At 46.9% G+C, this 19833-nt stretch overlaps 1 protein-coding gene across 4 annotated transcripts in view; it reads right to left on the bottom strand.

Moving 5' to 3' along the window:
- Window positions 1–905: 905 nt before the first annotated feature.
- Window positions 906–19833, bottom strand: part of SYN1 (synapsin I) — a 90370-nt gene continuing 71442 nt past the window's right edge. Inside the window, exons 6-13 of one of the 4 annotated variants that reach the window (XM_073541366.1) lie at window positions 12923–12985; window positions 12298–12440; window positions 4165–4239; window positions 3662–3764; window positions 3401–3544; window positions 3100–3163; window positions 2287–2982; window positions 906–1851 (exon numbers count right to left, since the gene is read on the bottom strand). In XM_073541366.1, coding sequence (XP_073397467.1) covers window positions 2318–2982; window positions 3100–3163; window positions 3401–3544; window positions 3662–3764; window positions 4165–4239; window positions 12298–12440; window positions 12923–12985 — 1257 coding nt within the window. In that variant the 3' untranslated portion in view covers window positions 906–1851; window positions 2287–2317. Of the gene's footprint in view, window positions 1890–2286; window positions 2983–3099; window positions 3164–3400; window positions 3545–3661; window positions 3765–4164; window positions 4240–12297; window positions 12441–12922; window positions 12986–19833 lie in introns of all 4 variants that reach the window. The other 3 variants (XM_073541364.1, XM_073541363.1, XM_073541365.1) reach the window with 3 other exon arrangements.

The following is a 19833-nucleotide window of genomic DNA, read 5'->3' as shown; positions in this document are numbered from 1 at the left end:
GGAATGAGCCTGAACTGATCAGCATGTACATCCCCTACAGCACAAGGAGAGCGGTCCCTGAGCAGCACAGAGTATTACAGGAAAGAAGTGTTCTGATCATAATGTTAGTGATGACAGGGCTACATGTGACGGGCAGCGTCGTGATGTGAGGTGGAATGATAATTGGTGGGCCACACACTGATGGGGTAAACAGCAGCACAGGGTATTTCAGGAGAGGAGTGTGCTCATCCTGAGGTTAGTATTCTCAGCGTTTGTTAGTGAGGAGCAGGTAAGTATCCAGATGTGAGGAGAGGAATGGGAGGTCACGCATTGATGAGCTGTGTCTCTGCAGCACAGAGTATTTCAGGAGGAGCGTGCTGACCTTGAGGCAGGCAGTGATCTAATGTCTTAATTCTGAGTGCGGGTAGGGTGGCACATGAAAAGGCGTATATCATCGTATAAAGGCCAGGGGTATGACGCTGCTTGTTACTGGAAACAGTCAGCAGCACAGAGTATTTCAGTGACCCGTCCACTCGTGATGATCTTTTGTCTGCGAAGAAACAGCTGCATATGACCAAGAGAACGTCATGATGGAGACAAGAATGAGGCCATACGTTAATGGTGGAAGCAGTGGCCTCCCCAGCAGCACAGAGTATTTCAGTGCATTAGCGTGCTGATACCAGGTAGGGGCGGTCACTTGTCCACTCGTGATGATAGCAATGAGGACAGGGCTGCGATTTTGGGGGAGAATGGAGATTGACCGATAGTTGTAGGAGCTGGGTCCTCTTGCAGAACAGAGTGTTTTAGAGGAGGAGATTATCTGAAGACAGAAACCGGAGCAGCACAGAGTATTTCAGGCTCATTGCTGTGACGGTGGTCTCGGCTGATGGACGCCGCTCCCCCACACATCCGACACCAGACACACATTTGTTTTGCTCTCAGAGAATAGTTTAATTTGGACACATCACATTTTCTTGCCCCTTTTCTGGGTTTTTTTGCACATCTGCACACAAACGCTGACACACGTTACACACACGTCATTGGCGGCCGCTCTGCGAGGGGCCGTATAGAATAAGTTCTGGGGGGAAGGGGGGATATAGTCATGATATAAGAGATTACTCTGAATAATTACAACAATCATATCACGATAGTAACCACACGGCAAGAAGCTGCAGAGCACACACATCACAACAGTGTTACCGGAGGGTGACGGGGAGACCAAATCAGGAAGGCTACCATGGAGGGAGGAGGACAGGGGCAACAGAAGATTCAGGATGGGGAGGAGAAAAAACACCGCAACACACCACGATTCAAAAGAAGTGACGGATCCGGGAGGGATAGATACTGAGAGGGGCTGGAAGAAAAGACGAACATACAACATATACACGGGCTCCGAGAGGGAGCGGGACCCCCATGGGTGTGCGTATGTATACACATATATGTACATGGAGGACGAGCACACCTACGGCCCCGCCAGGACACAGGCGCGTGCACGCTCGTATCATGCATGTTCTATCAAGTCCCTATGGGTTCTACCATTGCCGGAGCACTCGGTTCTGCTATTCCGGTATTTCTAGGTGTTGGGGTGTCGCCTCTTCCTCCCGTTTTCCGACTCCTCTCCATATCTACCTCTTCGTCAGCACATTTTTAGTTTTTTTTAAATTTGTATTTTTTCCAAGGAGCAAAGCCGTGCACACAGGTGAAGGGAGCGGGAGAACACACAGAGCCGCGATGGGGAGAGATGTGACGGGTGGGGGGAGAGAAATGGATCCCCTCAGTCTGAGAAGAGACTGGCGAAGGATTTCCTCAGGTTGCGGATGGTTTCGGCTTTCACCTCGTCGTGACTAAGACTGGAGCGTGGAGCTGGTGAGTCTGCAAGGGTGAAGGAGTTGGTGAGGGACTGGGACTTACTGGAGGACGATGTGAGGCGATGGCCGATGATGGGGGGAGATGGCGGTGGAAAGGGGTTGGGGTGGGGAGTAGGTAGGTGGAGCAGAAGTTTGTTTTTAAAGGGAATGTTCATAATGGCATCAGGGGAGGACACAAGAGACGGAGGAGGGATGTTATATATAATGGAGGTAGGAGAAGGAGGAAAGAAAAATAATGATCAGTTAACGTCATGCAATATTAGTCGCTCACACTAAGCTAGCCACCACCTTCTACACTGGGCACTGCCAGGGGGCTGACCAACCCACCAAACCCAAAAACAAAAAGCCAGGGTGACTCCAGTCTCTGCCAAAGCTGTGCCTACCTTACCTAAGCGGCATGCAAAAAAGGGATGCAATAGGTAGTATAGGAAGCTGAAACCTGTGTGGCCCACCCAGAACCTCGGAGGCTCTTACTTCAGCTGCGGCTGGGGTGGGGGCAGCTCTTGGCCCGGCTTCTGAGCCAACTGAGGCTTTTGGGGACCGCCAGGACGTGAACCCTGCCCAGGTCCTTGAGGGTTAGGCCTGGGCTGCTGGGTCATGGGTCGCTGTTGTGGCGGCTGTTGTGGTTGGGGTGGCTGCTGGGGTGGCTGTTGCTGCGGTCCACCTGGAGCTGATTGCCGTTGTTGTGGTGGAGGCTGCTGTCCCGGTTGACGGATGCCATGTTGTTGTTGATGGACGGGAGGTGGAGGCTTCTGCTGGGGTCCTGCAGGAACTGGCTGCCTTGGAGGTCCAGGTTGCCGAGCCTGAGGGGGCTGGACACCCATTGGCTTTGGGCCGGCTGGCATAGGGGGAGCTTGCTGCTGCCGTTGGGGAGACTGTGGGCTTGGCTGCCTTTGAGGTGACTGAGATTGGCGGGGTGATGGCTGTTGTTGGGGCCTCATCTGCTGGGGCGACCCTTGTGGCTGTGGATGTTGCGGCGGGATCATTTGCCGCTGCTGTGCCCCGGGGCTGGGGAGATTGGGTGGATGTGACGATGGCTGAGGACCTAAACCTTGAAGCTGTTGTCCTTGTGGTGGAGGCCTCTGCTGAGAAGGAGGTCCCTGTCGCTGAGGAGCCTGTGCTGCAGGAGGACCCCCTGTAAGAGTCGAGAGATATTGGGGACCATTAATTGTACCTAACGTCATTACCTCTGCTGCAATTAATATTTACTGTAATACGCCTTCATCTACTTAAACATATGGAGGGGATCTACCTTGTGGAGAAGGTCTCTGCTGCTGCTGGACAGGGGTGCCAGACCGGGAGTGAACAGGTTGGACCTGCAATTAAAAGCAAAGCACCAATGAGGGGTTCTCTGCTACCAATCAGTTCTGCATTGAAACATGTGATACCACAGATTGTGCACATGTCCTGTGAAATTTTTGCAGGCACAAAATCATCGTTATTGCTCATCATCCCAGTTCAAAGGTGAGAAACCCCATAAAATCCCTTTAATTGCTGACTGTTTCCAAGGGAAATCAACAGTATCTGTATTGTCATGCGTACAGCCATCTTACCTGGGGCTGCTGCACATGCAGGGAGCGGCTTGGGGAGGAGCTGCACTGGAGAGACTGCGCCATCTTACTGACGACCAGATCGGCTATCAGGTGCCGGTCCTCTTCCTGCTGGTCCCCAATCAAAGGCATAGAGGAGCCGACAACCTGGTGGAAAAAGGAGGACACTTAAGTGACATTCTAGCCTCCAGGTGGTGCTGCATCGTGTCCCATGTGTGGCGGAGAGGGCGTTCGCTTTCTCCTGCTCTGTGGCAGAACCCTCACCTCTATGATGTGGTCCTTGCCGTCTTTCCCGTGCAGGGCTTCCACAGCACAGATTTCCAGACCCCCAAATATTTCCGAGCAGGAATCCACCCAGAGCCTGTACCTGCAGAGAAACGATTGGCCGCGTGTCAACCTTTAATCCTTTCTAGATTCATTTTCTGGAGTAGCGGACATTCTGCAGAGCCAGACCGCAGGGGTTTTAATCGTCAATATGCCATGTGCCCTTTCTGTGCCAGTTCTGCCTTGAGCTGAAGACCTGACACATAAAGGGATTAGTTGCCTGAAAACTCTAATAAAAGGAATGTGGTTGTCAGGCAGTGTCTCGATATCAACTGCACTGTCAGACATTACTCAATGTTCAGTGCTGGGGAGGAGCGGCCGTACTAGTCAGATTCTTCTAAAAGTGAATATAGGTGATACATTTATAAGCGATGTTCCATTACGGGGGTCTGACTGCTGTGACCCAGCTCTTGACATCAAACACGTACACATGTATGCAGTACCTGTCCGACACGGCGATCTGCTCCAGCATGGCCGACCCCGTATTGGTTTTCCAGTTGCCAGAAATGGATGTTCTCCTGAAATACAGAACACAATCTGGTAAGACTCTTCCCATTGCTCTGCCATAGACAGTCGGTGGGTACAGTGCAGTCACACTTTGTAATAACCTATAGATTGGACAGGCTGCAGTACCACTTTCCATCATCGCTTATGCAGCAAACGTTCCATAGACTCCAATGCAACAGCGCCCCGATCAGAGACTCTGACATTACACTTGGACCTGTAGTCACTCGTGCAGTGTGTGATCAGAGACTCATCACGTGTCTATACTGGAAGCCGTCCTGTATATTGCATCAGTCTGCGCTCCCTAATGCACCGCCATCTAGTTGCCATGGTCAGTAAGACAGGATCTGAATACACACAATATATATACATACATATATATATATGTGTATATATATATATATATATATATATATATATATATATATATAGACTATAAACTTAACAACCTTGTTGTTCACGGCCCCCTGACTGATGTCTCCCACCTGGCCGCCTGCCATGTCTTGTCATGACTGAGTCAGGGCTGAGTAGTTGGAAGTTGATGGCAAAACTTAACGACCCCTTGTTGCAGTGCAAAGTCTGTAGCTGGACCCCATATTGGGGCCCTTGTGGGTTAGCACTGACCTGGCCCTCAGCATCAGTACCCGTGCATCAGAGTACAGTCAGCTCATCATCTGATCACTGCTCATCTCTGTGATGAAATGACCTCATGACGTGACATCAGTATTTCTCTCCTCTCCTTCTTATGTCAGAACTCTCTAGGGAAAATAACGAGTTGATATTTATCTCGTCATTAACCCCTTATTACCTGAGCTATATCAGGCCATTCACTTGTATGGGGCGGGCTGCAGATCACTGCACAGCTGGTTGGTCGGGGTAAGAGGACTCGGTGATAATTCTGAACTGCGGCCCCTTCATTCTCAGAACCGGTAAAGGGAACAGAGGGCGGACCCCCTAGCGGTCCCTTTAATGAACAGTTAGGCCAGTAAGTGCTGGGTCTACATAGATCTGTGATCATTACAAGGTCAAATGGGCAACCAAAATCCTGAGGTCATAACAGCACAAGAGCCATGTGTCTGTGTCTCTTCTCCACTTGGAAAAGCGATGGGGGGGCAAGCAAGCAACAAGTTCTGCAGTCCAGCACGATTAATCTCCATCAGAAGAGGTTGCTACTTTAGTTTTGCAATAGCACCCCCTCATCTGACCAGGCTGATAACAGAAAGCAAGATTGTATCCATCTAAAGAAATGAAGATAAGGCAGATTGCAGGTGTACCGTCCCTTTAAGAAATAGAGAACAATTCCACCCACACTCCATACTGCCTCAGTTCTCTTGGCCCTCATACAACACGAGCAGAAGGCAGCCACCCACTCTGCTCATATTGTACCGGAAACAATGGGAAAGTCAGGCCTGGCCCAGGGCGATAAGCCCATCTCAGGAACTTCATGTGCAAGCTGCCGACAGGTTCATGTCTTGGACTGATCCTAGCACTCACTTATCCTGTAAGCGACATATACAGGGTAGCGCAATGAGTGTATGATTACTGGGGGTCCAGCTGCTTAGACCCCATTAATCCTGAGAACAGACTGAGCATGTGAGACCGCAGCTCCATTCACTGTCCATAGAAGCAATGGTTGCACATGCTCAGTACCGCTCCAGTCACAGAGGACTTTGGTACCCCTGAGGCAAACCCCTGAGCAATTGCATATTTATCATCTATCCTGTGGGTAGCGGTTCTCCAGTAAGTCCTGGTGACTGCTCTTCGGGCTGGTTCCTTCACGACCCCTTGTCTTTGCAGGCTCCCGGACATGCACATAAGGCATCAGACCACATATAGAGCAAGAAAGCTGCCTAAAAGCTAGGTGCCTGAACAACAGTTTCAAGGGTGCTTAGTCCAGATGGTCCTGAGCCAACCAACGGTGCTATATACTGGAACTGAGTCACACAGCAAATGTCCAGTCACATCTGCTATGTACAGTCATGTATGAAAATGAAGTATTTCTCCCATAAAATTATTGCAATTACGAGTTTTGTTATACACATGTTTATTTCCTTTGTGTGTATTGGAACAACACAAAAAAAAGTGAGAAAAAAACGCAAATTGAACATAATTTCACACAAAACCCAAAAAATGGTCTGGACAAAATTGTTGGCACCCTCAACTTAATATGTGGTTGCACACCCTTTGGAATAAATAAACTGTCGCTTCCTAAAACCATCAACAAGTCTTTTACACCTCTCATCTGGAGTTTTGCACCCCTCTTCTTTTGCAAACTGCTCCAGGTCTCTCATATGTGAAGGTGCCTTTTCCCAACAGCAATTTTAAGATCTCTCTATGGGTGCTCAATGGGATTTAGATCTGGACTCACTTCTGACCACTTCAGAACTCTCTAGCACTTAGTTTCCATCCATTTATGGGTGCTTCTTGAAGTATGTTTGGGGCGTTTGTCCTGCTGGAAGACCCATGACCTAGGACAGATACCCAGCTTTCTGACACTGATGAAGCCCTGCTTGCCAGGGCGATACGCGTGGGGCCACGGTCTCTTTCTACTCAGAGCCCGTATTCGGGGGGGTCGGCCCTTTCATATATGCTGCATATCTGGTAAACTAAACCATCCATCTCTCTCAGGCTCTTATGGGGAATTTACTTCTGTTATCCCTCTAGAATTTCCAGCTGTTGTACTGGTATGTTTTCTTTTTGTGGGGGGGGGGGTTCCCATCATGAGGGGTGTCCCTCTCGATCATGTGGGTTAACTCATGCTTCCATTTATCCCCTTTTTTAGGGTATACTATATGCCTCATGAGCCAATAGGTTTAGGATTGACTTCATTGAGTATATGCTATACATCTTGTGTGTATTGGGCCCTGTGGCTACTATTCTGAGTAGATATGGTCTTTTGGTTTTAATTATGTTTTAATTTATACTGTTTGTGCCAATATTATTATATGTTTATACCAAAATATCCTTGTGGTGTGCATTAATTACAGTGGTGCCTTTTCTTCAGTGCTACTATGTTTCACTACTGATATTGCACCCCTATATTTATTTATACAGTTGTGCACTTGGTGTTCTTATTGTACAAGCTTTCTGACACTGGGCACTACATTGCGACCCAAATCCTTTGGTAATCATCAGATTTCATCATGCCTTGCACACAGTCAAGGCACCCAGTGCCAGAGTTAGCAAAACAACCTCAAAACGTCTTTGAACCTCCACCATATTTGACTGTAGGTACTGTGTTCTTTTCTTTGTAGGCCTCATTCCGTTTTCACTAAACAGTAGAATGATATGCTTTACCAAAATGCTCTATATTGGTCTCATCTGTCCACGAGAAGGATTTTGGCTTACACACATTTTGGCAAATGGCAGTCTAGCTTTTTTATGTACCTGTGTCAGCAGTGGGGTCTGCCTGGAGCTCCTGCCATAGTGTTTCATTTCATTCCAATGTTGACAGATAGTTCGCTCTAACACCTGAGGATTCAGGACAGCAGGAATTTCTTTGGAACTTGATTGGGGCTGCTTATCCACCATCCAGACTACCCTGCATTGCAATTTTTCATTAGTTTTTCTCTGCCGTCTACGTCCATGGAGATTAGTTACGGTGCCATGGGTTGTAAACTTCTTGATTATGTTGCGCACCAAAGAAAAAAGAAGAACAAGATCTTTGGAGATGGACTTGTAATCTTAGATGTAAATACTTATGTCCCCCCAAAAAATTGAGAAAAGTATTCAAGGTGTGATACCTTTATTGGCTAACCAGAGAAATTATATTTGTAATCAAGCTTTCACGGCTCAGAAGGCCCCTTCATCAGGTTGGATTACAAGTCTTACGACTTGTAATCTTGAAATGATTGATATTTTTCAACAATTTTGGTTCTCAAGTCCTCAGACAGTTCTCTTCTCTTTCTGTTTAGTGTGGCACATACAGACATACAATGTAAAGATTGAGTCAATGTCTCACCTTTTCATCAGGTGTGATTTTCATACAGGCGTGTTTGAATGAGCATCACATGCTTGAAACAAAGTTGTTTACCCACATTTTTGGAAAATTGCCAACAATTCTGTCTTGCCCATTTTTGTTTTTTGTGAAATAATGTCCAATTTGCCTTTATTTCTCTGATTTTTTTCTATTGCTTCAGTACGCACTAAGGAAATAAACGTGTATAACAAAACATGTGTAAGTGCAATAATTTTCTAGGAAAAATACTTCATTTTCTAGAACAATTTCAAGGGTGCTAACATTTTCAGCCATGACCGCACCTCTCCGAGGACTTATGTTCTGGTCCATGATTGGCATACAGAACACTTATGGCTGCCCATACACCTGAGATAACGGTGGGTCAAATGCTCACCTACTGAAGGCTATCTCTTCGGATCCTCCTATGCACATTTACGCTCAACCTCTGATAACACATTAGCTCTTATGAAGTCTGCATTGGGCATGTTGAAATGCAACTTCCCAGTGTTTCCTCTTCTATGACATCAGAAAGCTCCAGAGATGATGGTCACATGCACAGAACAACCATTGTTCTGTACGCTACATGCACGAATGATGGGGAGATGTGTGAACACACAGGATTTCAGCAGAGACACCTCTGGCGCAGGTGAGGTCAGCATTGTGAATTAAGAAAGCGGAGGCAGAGATGGACAGCCTCACTGGAGAGAGGACCTCATCAGCCATATTTACACCCTACATATACCCTGCTTCTTATAGAATTCTTCATGTCCATGATTGGTCCAACTCTAGGACTCATGATCCTGCTGACTAAGGAGATAACACGGGAGCAAAAGAGACAGAACAGATATTTATTTTCTGCTGTCTATCATCTATATTTTTCTTGTTCTAGGCGACAACTTCTGCACCTGTTCTGGAAGCTAGTTTTTGTCTGTGACTGGTCTACCATCTGCTTGTGGCATCAGCTCCTTCTAGAATAGACCTCTCTCTTGGTGAAGACCCTTTGGTCCTGTTCCTGACTACACTACCAGCTTAGTCTTGGGCCTGGTGAATCCTGACTGCTCCCCTGATAACGACCCTTGCCTCCGTCCTGGCTATAATACCACCTCATTCACAAGGTCTGTTGTGTTGGATCCTGACCGCTCTCCTAGTGAACATCCTTTTTCTTATATCATCCTCAAGCCTGGATGTTCTTTTGCTGAAGACCTTTGGTTCTCTTCCTAACTACACTACCTGCTCATTCTTGGGTCTGTTGGATCCTGACTGCTTTCCTGGTGAAAACCCTTGTTCTCGTCTCATCCTCAGTCTTGGTGGATAGTGACCCCCCTTCTGGTGAAAACCATTGGCTCTGTTCCTGACTTCACTACCACCACGTTCTCGGGTCTGTTTGATCTCCCGACTGTTCTCGGCGTGAATGCACTTAGCTCCGTTCCTGACAAAACCACCACCTCTCTCCAGTTGGTTGGATCCTCACCTCTCTGTTGGTGAAAACCTTTGATTCTACTTCTGACTAAACCACCACCTCGTTGTCAAGTCGGTTGCATCCTGACTGCTCTCCTAGTGAAAATCCTTGTTCCCATCTCATCCATGAGTCTGTTGGATTTTGACTGCCCTCCTGATGAAGACCCATGGCTCAGTTCCTGACTACACTACTGCATAATGTGCGTTACTGTTACCAATCCATTACTATTCTCGGGATCACAACCTGGAGATGTCATCCATAAAGTCAACACCACATTGCAGGGACTAAGGAAGAAGAAGGAGGAGAGTTCTCAGACTTTGAAGCCAGTCTACCGTGTGTCAAACCTTAGAAAACTCACATCTCCGATAAATGTCATTACATTGGGTCTCTACCTTACCAAGTTTTCAGACTCACAATGTACAGGTACAGCAGATAATTGACTCCAGATGATTTTACATTCTTGTGGATGTGGTATTTTTTAAGGAATTTCAGCAGAGATCTAACTTTCTGGGAATTTTCCTTTTTCTCAGACATCTGATGGTGATAAAATCCTTCCTGCTGCACGGCAGCTCCTTCAAAGGATATCATCGTTATGGGCAGCTGCCCACAGTCGTGACCACTAACAACCCCTTAATGTCTGCTGGTAGGGCATAATGAGATTACCCACACATTACATTCCCAGACTAGAGCTTGGATCTGAATGTCTTTGTAGATGAGCTGATCAGGCTCTAGGTGTATCAAAGCCTCGTGCCAGCTCATGTCAGAGAGGAAAGGGAGAGGCCGATATTATGTACGGAACCAGAAAAACCCGCATGGCAGACAGGGTGGGAGAGAGACCCGGGACAAGTATGACGGAGCCTGAGACACAGGGATATTTATATCTTAAGGTAAACTGGGAAATCTGACTAAAGCAAAGGAGGAAAAAAAAACCTGGAGCAAACATAAAATAACCTGCGTATCCCGCATGATTATCCTGCACTCTGAGTAGCAGTGCCGTCATAGTGTACCCCGAGTGTCAGCAGCATTATCCTTTATCCCGAGTGTCAGTGTCATTATCCTGTACCCCGAGTGTCAGCATCATTATCCTTTACCCAGAGTGTCAGTGTCATTATCCTGTACCCCGAGTGTCAGTATCATTATACTGTACCCTGAGTGTCAGCGTTATTATCCTGCACCCCAAGTGTCAGCGTCATTATCCTGTACCCCGAGTGTCAGCGTCATTATCCTGTACCCCGAGTGTCAGTGTCATTATCCTGTACCCCGAGTGTCAGTGTCATTTTTTTTTTTCTTTTTAACATATTTATTAATGACCTTGTAGGGGGCATAGAGAGTAGAATTTCAATATTTGCAGATGACACTAAACTCTGCAGGGTAATTAATACAGAGGAGGACAATTTTATATTACAGGAGGATTTATGTAAACTAGAAGCTTGGGCTGATAAATGGCAAATGAGCTTTAATGGGGATAAATGTAAGGTCATGCACTTGGGTAGAACGAACAAGTTGTATAATTATGTGCTTAATTGTAAAACACTGGGCAAAACAGTCACTGAAAAAGACCTGGGTGTATGGGTGGACGACAAACTCACATTTAGTGGCCAGAGTCAAGCAGCTGCCGCAAAGGCAAATAAAATAATGGGATGCATTAAAAGAGGCATAGATGCTCATGAGGAGAACATAATTTTACCTCTATATAAGTCACTAGTGCGACCACACTTAGAATACTGTGTACAGTTCTGGTCTCCGGTGTATAAGAAAGACATAGCTGAACTGGAGCGGGTGCAGAGAAGAGCGACCAAGGTTATTAGGGAACTAGGGGGTCTGCAATACCAAGACAGGTTATTACACTTGGGGTTATTTAGTTTGGAGAATCGAAGGCTTAGGGGTGATCTTATTACAATGTATAAATATATGTGGGGACAATACAAAGACCTTTCTAATGATCTTTTTACTCTTAGACCTGTGACGGGGACAAGGGGGCATCCTCTACGTCTGGAGGAAAGAAGGTTTAAGCATACTCACAGACGCGGATTCTTTACTGTAAGAGCAGTGAGACTATGGAACTCTCTGCCATATGATGTTGTAATGAGTGATTCACTACTAAAATTTAAGAAGGGACTGGATGCCTTTCTTGAAAAGTATAATATTACAGGGTATATACACTAGTCTCCTTAATATTGCGTTGATCCAGGGAGCTAGTCTGATTGCCGTATGTGGAGTCGGGAAGGAATTTTTTTCCCCAATGTGAAGCTTACTGTTGCCACATGGGTTTTTTTTGCCTTCCTCTGGATCAACATGTTAGGGCAAGTTAGGATAGGATATGGGTTGAACTAGATGGACTTAAAGTCTCCCTTCAACCTTAATAACTATGTTACTATGTTACTATGTATTATACTGTACCCCGAGTGTCAGCATCATTATCCTGTACCCTGAGTGTCAGTGTCATTATCCTGTAGCCCGAGTGTCAGTGTCATTATACTGTACCCTGAGTGTCAGCGTTATTATCCTGCACCTCAAGTGTCAGCGTCATTAGCCTATACCCCAAGTGTCAGCGTCATTAGCCTGTACCCCAAGTGTCAGCGTCATTATCCTGTACCCCAAGTGTCAGTGTAATTACCCTGATGTGGGGTCCATATTGATATTTTGTATACTTACATATACGCTTTGTAGTTGTTCCCGATTTTCTGGATGCGCACATCATATTTGGCATCGATAAATGGCTCAGAAGTAGCATAGGTTTTGGTTAGGGCAACCACGCTGGCGATGTCCTGGAAGTCGTACTGATTATCCACCTTCACCTGGATTAAGAAATGAGAAATCACAGACAGCGCAGTGACCGTCCGGCTGCTGGCATCAGCGTCCTTCATCCATTATGGTGTTCGAGACGTCTTTTGGATGGAACATTGTACCGCTCTACTATGTAAATGTCGTCCCTTTGCATCTTTCTGTGACCTACACTCATCCCCATGAGCTGGATGCCACTACATACTATACAGACAGTGAATGACGTGTATAACTACTCATTGCTCCCCATCTACATCACTCACAACAAGGTGCAAATGAAAATTAAGCAGCCGGATTCGTTACCCCGAGCTTTCTTTAGCAACTTACAGGAAACAGGAGAGGAGAACAAAGGTGAAAAGCACAGAGAGGAAGCAAGCCACGGTGGATGGTGTCACCTCCGGGGTCCACGAGAACGCGTTACATTGTGCAATGTAGGACCGGGCGGTGACCCGTGCTTCCCTCCTGCCCTGGGCCTGAACTGCTGACCTGTACTCACCTTCCCCATCCCGGAGTGAGCGTGGCCCATCTTTATCACCACCGGGAACTTGGAGGCGGTCAGCTGTAAGAGAAAAGAGAGAGCGGTCATTGCCCCTGATCACTGTACCCATCTTTCTATATACTCTATTTCAATGCACTCTATTGCTCCCTGTTATCTGTTGCTGCAAACTGGTGTTATATTACAGCAGGTACAATGAGGTATATCAGGCTGAGTGCCCACAGTCTACACTCAGGCTGGACTCCTATTACTCTCCATCTCGGGGCCCCACTGTAGGATATCATATCTGTGGGTGTGCCTGGTGGACAAGGGCATAAACGGAGGCCGTTAAATATTATAAAGATTATTTACCACCTGCGCCAATAAGGTATAATTTAATATGATGCCATGAGACAACGAAAGGGAGAAAACTGCATTATAAGTCATGCCCTAATCTCCTAGCAGGACGCCAACATGGCTGCCAAGATAGAGGTCACCGATAATACAGCCAGAGCCATACATGACGTCCAACTCTGCCCACGAGGCCACAGCCAGGGGTCTTACTCTGGAAGTTTGTGCTTGCGCCAGAAGACAAAGGAGTGAGATGACCCAGACAGAACAATGAACCGTGTGACGTCCGGCTCGGGTCTTCCCCTCCCTCACTTCCCCTAATTTGTGCCCATAAAGAGGGGTGAAGAAGTTCAATGTAAGCTGGCATAAGCGAGTGTGGAAACACAGGAAGGCAGAGGAGGGAGCGTGCGTGGTCCTGGCAGCGCCCCCTCCTCCCCGTGCGTCTCTCTGGCTCCTGCGGTTTTACACTCTCTCTTCTCTTGTGGTCACGGGGAGGGCAGTAACACCATGTGCCTCAAACCCGGGATGTTTAACCCAAAACTGAAGGGTCCGGTGACAAAGGTGAAAAGCACATAGCTCACGGGATCTCATTTGCTGTGCATTTGGTATCTATTGTTTTCTGTTATCAGCCATGTCAGGCTAAATGTAGGGTTCTCTATATGAGGACTAGTCCAGAAGCAGAAACATACATTTGTGATCAAATACCCCTGTAGAATTTTTGCTTTCTTGGCCTTTTATCAGAGAATATGAATGATAACACCAAAATTTTTTCTCCACTCATGGTTAGTGGTTGGGTGAAGCCATTTATTGTCAAACTACTGCATTTTCTCTTTTTAAATCATAATGACAACCCAAAACATCCAAATGACCCTGATCAAAAGTTTACATACCCTGGTGATTTTGGCCTGATATCATGCACAGAAGTTGACACAAATGGGTTTGAATGGCTACTAAAGGTGACATCCTCACCCGTGACCTGTGACAAATGCCAGGAAAATTATTTGGGATGCAAAAAAACCCCCCACAAATAACATCAGCTGAACTACTGTACTCTCTGAAAACTAGCGGTGTGGCTGTTTCAAGATGCAAAATAAGGACGTACTTGAAGAAAAATGGGCTGCATGGTCACCAGTAGAAAGCCAAATGACCCTGATCAAAAGTTCACGTACCCCATTTCTTAATACCGTGTATTGCCCCCTCTAACATTAATGACAGCTTGAAGTCTTTTGTGGTAGTTGTGGATGAGGTTCTTTATTTTCTCAGATGGTAAAGCTGCCCACTCTTCTTGGCAAAAAGCCTCCAGTTCCTGTAAATTCCTGGGCTGTCTAGCATGAATTGTATGCTTGAGATCTGAGTGGCTCAATGATATTGAGTTCAGGAGACTGAGATGGCCACTCCAGAACCTTCACTTTGTTCTGCTGTAGCCAACGACAGGTCGACTTGGCCTTGTGTTTTTTGGATCGTTGTCATTTTGGAACGTCCAAGTACATCCCATGTGCAGCTTGCGGGCTGATGATTGCAAATTTGCCTCCAGTATTTGCTGATAACATGTTTCATTTATCTTTCCTTCAACTTTGATCAAGTTTCCTGTGCCTTTGTAGCTCACACATCCCCAAAACATCAGCAATCCACCTCCGTGCTTTACAGTAGGAATGGTGTTCCTTTCATTATAGGCCTTGTTGACCTCTCTCCAAATGTAACGTTTATGTTTGCGGCCAAGAAGTTCAATTTTGGTCTCATCACTCCAAATTACCTTATTCCAGAATTTTTGAGGCTTGTCTCTGTGCTCTTTTGCATATTGTAGGCGAGATACTTTGTGGCATTTGGCAGTAATGGCTTTCTTCTGGCGACTCTACCATGCAGCCCATTTTTCTTCAAGTGCCTCCTTATTGTGCATCTTGAAACAGCCACACCACTAGTTTTCAGACAGTCCAGTACTTCAGCTGAAGTATGTAAGAAAGCCAAAATTCTGCCGGGGTATGTAAACTTTTGAGCGCAACTGTACATGCAGGTGACAGTTATCAGCTGCAAGTCTTAAGGAGGCAATACAGCTATTCTTTCAGACAACCACATGGATACTCAGCTCGGCTGATTGTGCGTAAGTGCTTTTTAGATGAAGGGTTGTAGGTGGCTGCTGGACATCTCTGGTGGCAGCTTATCTCCCTTGAGAACAAAAGGATCGAACATACTGAAATCTGACATGCCCATCTCCACCAACTGACCCATTAGATGGTCAGCTGCATTTATCTAAGGCTAGTGTCCTCCTTTATCACGCTGTTGCTGTGCTGGTACACAATGTCCTGGTCGCTGAAATGCCGTGCCAATTTCGGACGACACAAGGTCATGCTCACAATAACATCTGCTTTCACAATTCATCTGGCTGCTCTTGGAAACAGTCAGCAACTTATCCCCTTCCAGCTGAGTGTAGCTCTGATTCTGTATCTGCCATCCCAGGTCTGGGCATTTCATGGCACGCTTAAACAGGCAGGTCCACTTTAAGTAAATGCTTGAATTCTTCATGAAATAATGAGTCTACAGTGTCCTTTATTGCAACTCTGCGTTGTGCCACTCCTCCTGAAAAAAACGTGTACCTACACTCTGTGTAGTTATCCAGTCAGAGCTGATAGTGACAGTGTGTAGGGAATCGCACCCAGCTGCCAATTTATTCAAATATTTACAAGAGGAATAACAAAATAATAGAGTATTGGTAAAAAAAAGCTTCAGAATTGGTATTTTGTGGGGAATACAAACATTTAATAAATTTAGCACAAAAAAGCGGACACTTTAACATGGCCACACATATTATAGGACTGTTGGCCGTACCCATGGCAGGACAGGTCGACTCTCTTGATGGGATTTTGTTGACTCTTCCCAAACATGAGATGTTGGGGAAAAAGAAGAATTGGGCATGTTGGATTTCAACAGGAGACATGAGCCACCACTAGAGGAGTAGTAGTGGCCTACTTCCATCTCCCTATTGGAAACATAGAAATGCTCGGCCAAAACAAGCATGTGTGTGCCTGAAATGGGGTTGGAAAGAATTGTAATTGACCACGTACTTGACAGACAACTAAACTATTTGCATTTTTTTGCCATGATGACAAGGCTGATCAAGTGATCACAGGTGATCCTCCATGGACAGCACATATAGACCAATGAAGTCATCAGTTGTCAGTATTTTCTTGGTGTAGTATGTCTTGCTTCTCAAGACAAATGAGTCACGAGATATACATTTCAAAGCCAGATTTCCCGTCTCCCTGAGCTACCACCTATAGATTTCTCCGGTGACGCCGCGTCCGTAGCTTCTCCTTTCCCTCGTCAGTCCGTGACTTTCACCTAAATTCCTCAAACCTGACCTAATCCTTGGGATAATGGATTTCCTCCTGCTCTAATGTCCTGACGGAGATTAACCGATTCGGTGATGCAACGCCAACATTGACGTGTGCACTCAGTGTCAGGCTGCAGCCGAAAGCTTCCAGCCTTACGCTAAGTAAACACTTTCCCCCCTCGCCCCAGAGAGTGGTCCCAGATATTGCGGTCGGGCTGCAGTCACCTCACTTTTGTTTGAATCGGATTACAGAAGCCCTGAGGGTCTGCGGTCAGAAATGGGGGGGTTACAACCCACGCACAGCCTCTTCCTGCCCAACAACTATAATTATTTCATTACCTGGTATTTTATTTTTAGCAGACGTGGTCTCAAGGGGGTGGGGTGGAGATTGGGGGATCTTAGTCCTGCGGTCTACACAATGGAAAAATGGAAAGTATAGGTCCTGGGAAGGTTTGTATGGAAAAGTCGCGCCCAATTGTTTGGTCGGCGAGTTGTGGTTTACGTCCCCCGTCCTGTCTCTTCTGGGAAAGCTGGGTGATAGCCTGGCTGCCATACTGGGTGAATACAAGCACTTGTGTATTATGTGCCTCGGCGGGCGGTAGGAAAACATGTGAAGTCCAGACAGAGAGCGTCTGTGCTAGCGCTGGGTGCGTGCCAGCAGCACGGAGGCGTTTATCAGCAGTGAACGGCAGATACACACGGGACAGAGACAGCAGATAGTGAGGGGAAACCCCAGGAAATGACGGCAGGCTCTTCACTGCTGGTAAGAATGCCATGGACGTCACCGGGCCGTGCACTTGTCGTGAACATTTCACTTTCTCCTTCCACATATGACCTCAGCCTGCAAAAAATAAACCAGCACTCTTACTGTAAACTGGATTTGACTGGTTGTATATGACACAAGCCGGTGGCGGGGATAACATGGAAATTTGCAAATCGAAATGAGCAGATCTCAGCGGGTTCAGCCGACCATGCGATGTCCAGGACGTTATCAGTGATCTCGCCTTCAGATCAGTGGGGGTCCGGTACCTGTCACAGAACAAATCAGTTTACTACTGCTGCTCAGCTCACATTTATGTCAATGCACCCGAAAATGGCAGTACGCGGAGTACAGAGTTGTGCCACCGCCGGACCTGCCTACAAGTGATCGTGGGGGTGCCAGGTGTCGGACCCTGACTCATCCTAGGTCACCATTAGTCCTGGACAACCTCTTTATTAGATATGGCAGTCTCCCGACTGCAAGTGTAGAGAAGGATCGGGCATGTCCAATCACTCCAATCCTTTCTTTTCTCCTTATCATATGGACGCTTAGCCAAGATGAGCATGCATGTGACTGGAGGACACTTCTTCAGTGTATCGCCCTTTCATCTTGATTCAGAGTACGATCTGATTTCTATACCAGTCCCCATTGGCCGAGGTCCCACTTCTTCCCATTTTTGAAATGGTCTTCCCTGTATGCAGATCCTCTTTCCGGACCCCAATGTGCACACACCTAGGGCAATGAAGGGACTGTCTCCTTATCACTATACTCAGACCCGCTATGTTACAGACAAATTTTCTGGCTCAGACAAGGGAGGAGAGCAGCACTGCTCTGTCACAAGTTGGAGTGGAGCCAGGGGTCCGCGCACCGACAGGTATCGTACATTAAGACCATAAGGCTTTCATACAATAGGGGTTTTTCAATTCAAATATTAAGTCTAATGGCTTCGGCTCTAAGAGGGCCGCTGAAACTGCCATTTATAGTACTGGTGTCATTGGGGCCAAGGCACCAGCCTCCAAGTGCAACCGACACCTCAGCACACCCCCTATAAGTACAGCTACTTGTGGGTAATAGTGACTCTTCATACTAATTGTCAACAGCTGGCGTGGACCTCGTGTGGTGTCTCTCTCAGACGTCCCATCTTTTGCTGAGTTTTCAATATTCTTATAGGCGTATTCCCATCTTGTACGTCTCTAATAGATGTGGGTCCCCTACTGCTGGGAACGTTAAAGCAGCTGCGCTTGTGCGGCCCTCTCCTTTCAATTGTTTTGGAGTTATGAAAGTTGCCCGAACTCTCATACAAGGTAACAGAGATCCACGCATGCTCCGCCAGAGCACAATATTCTCCAGATATGCAAGGAATCAGCTGCCGGGAAATGGAGAGACCTCTGTGCATGCGCGGCTTTCTCATCTGACTTGTATTTGATTTCCGAAGATTACATCCTGTGATGCAGTGACCCCTGTGACAGCTAGGAGGCGCTATATGGGACATGCAAGCAGGCGTTCCTTCATTGTAATAAGGAAAATGGTGAGATGGGTGGGACCAGTCACCTACAAACCCACCCAGGGGTTTGTGTCTGAACACCCAGGATAAAGCCTGTGTGTGTGTGTGTGTGTGTGTGGCTGTGTGAAGTAGGACCATTAGTGAGGTCATAACCATGTGATCCATACCTCACCTGTGAGTGTGGTTATGGACCAAATAATGTGCCTAAGGTCTGGTCACAGGGGGAGAGTGTATGGACCTGATTAGTTCATGTGGAAGGTCCTGGAAGGCCTATGTCTTGGAAGGTGTACTACCTCCCTGAAGAGCACATGGAGGCTTTGGACCTGGTGGCCTGTGTGTTGGACAGTTCCAAGTGGGGACAGAAGTCCTGAACAGCACACAGAGAGGCCGTGTTTCCAGAGTCAGTGACGGCTCTGCATTGGGAAGCTACCGCCCGGCTGAGGATCTGAAACTGTTAGGCGGCCTAGTGAGCAAGGCGTTGTCTGGGATGGTGATCCCAGTTCGGCAGCTTCCCTGACAAATGTGAGTGATACTGACCGAGGTAAAAAAGAGACTGGGTACAGACTATGGAGCCGGCATCTGGAGCAGGAGCTCCTAAGAGGTAACCCCGGACAGGGGGAAATAACTATGTTGAGGCTATAGAGCCTGTTTACTGGACATGGCACAGCCTGTGTGGCCACAGGTCTGAGACAGCGGAGCCCTAATATGAACACTGACCTGTCTAATGTAAGACTGTTGCGTTTTATGGTTTATGCTGTAAAATAAACCACATAGACTGTTTAAATGGAAAGTGTTCCTGTGTGCCGTGAATCCGCTGCAAGTGAGCGTTCCCCAACACTAACAATAAGAGCTACCTTACAATCCATACAAAACTGAATAGCGAGATCAGCGGATGCCCTGCCACCTCGTTATTCCTGGTGTTGTGCAAAAGGGCCCCGATCTCGGCAGATTCACCGCTGCTACAAATGGAGACTTAGCTGTGCATCAGT

The sequence above is a fragment of the Dendrobates tinctorius genome, unplaced genomic scaffold (genome assembly GCF_039654945.1).
Source record: "Dendrobates tinctorius isolate UK_male_01 unplaced genomic scaffold, ASM3965494v1 ptg000120l, whole genome shotgun sequence".
NCBI lineage: Eukaryota > Metazoa > Chordata > Amphibia > Anura > Dendrobatidae > Dendrobates > Dendrobates tinctorius.
The sequence above is the reverse complement of the archived record's forward strand: the minus strand, read 5'-3'. Positions and strand labels throughout refer to the sequence as shown.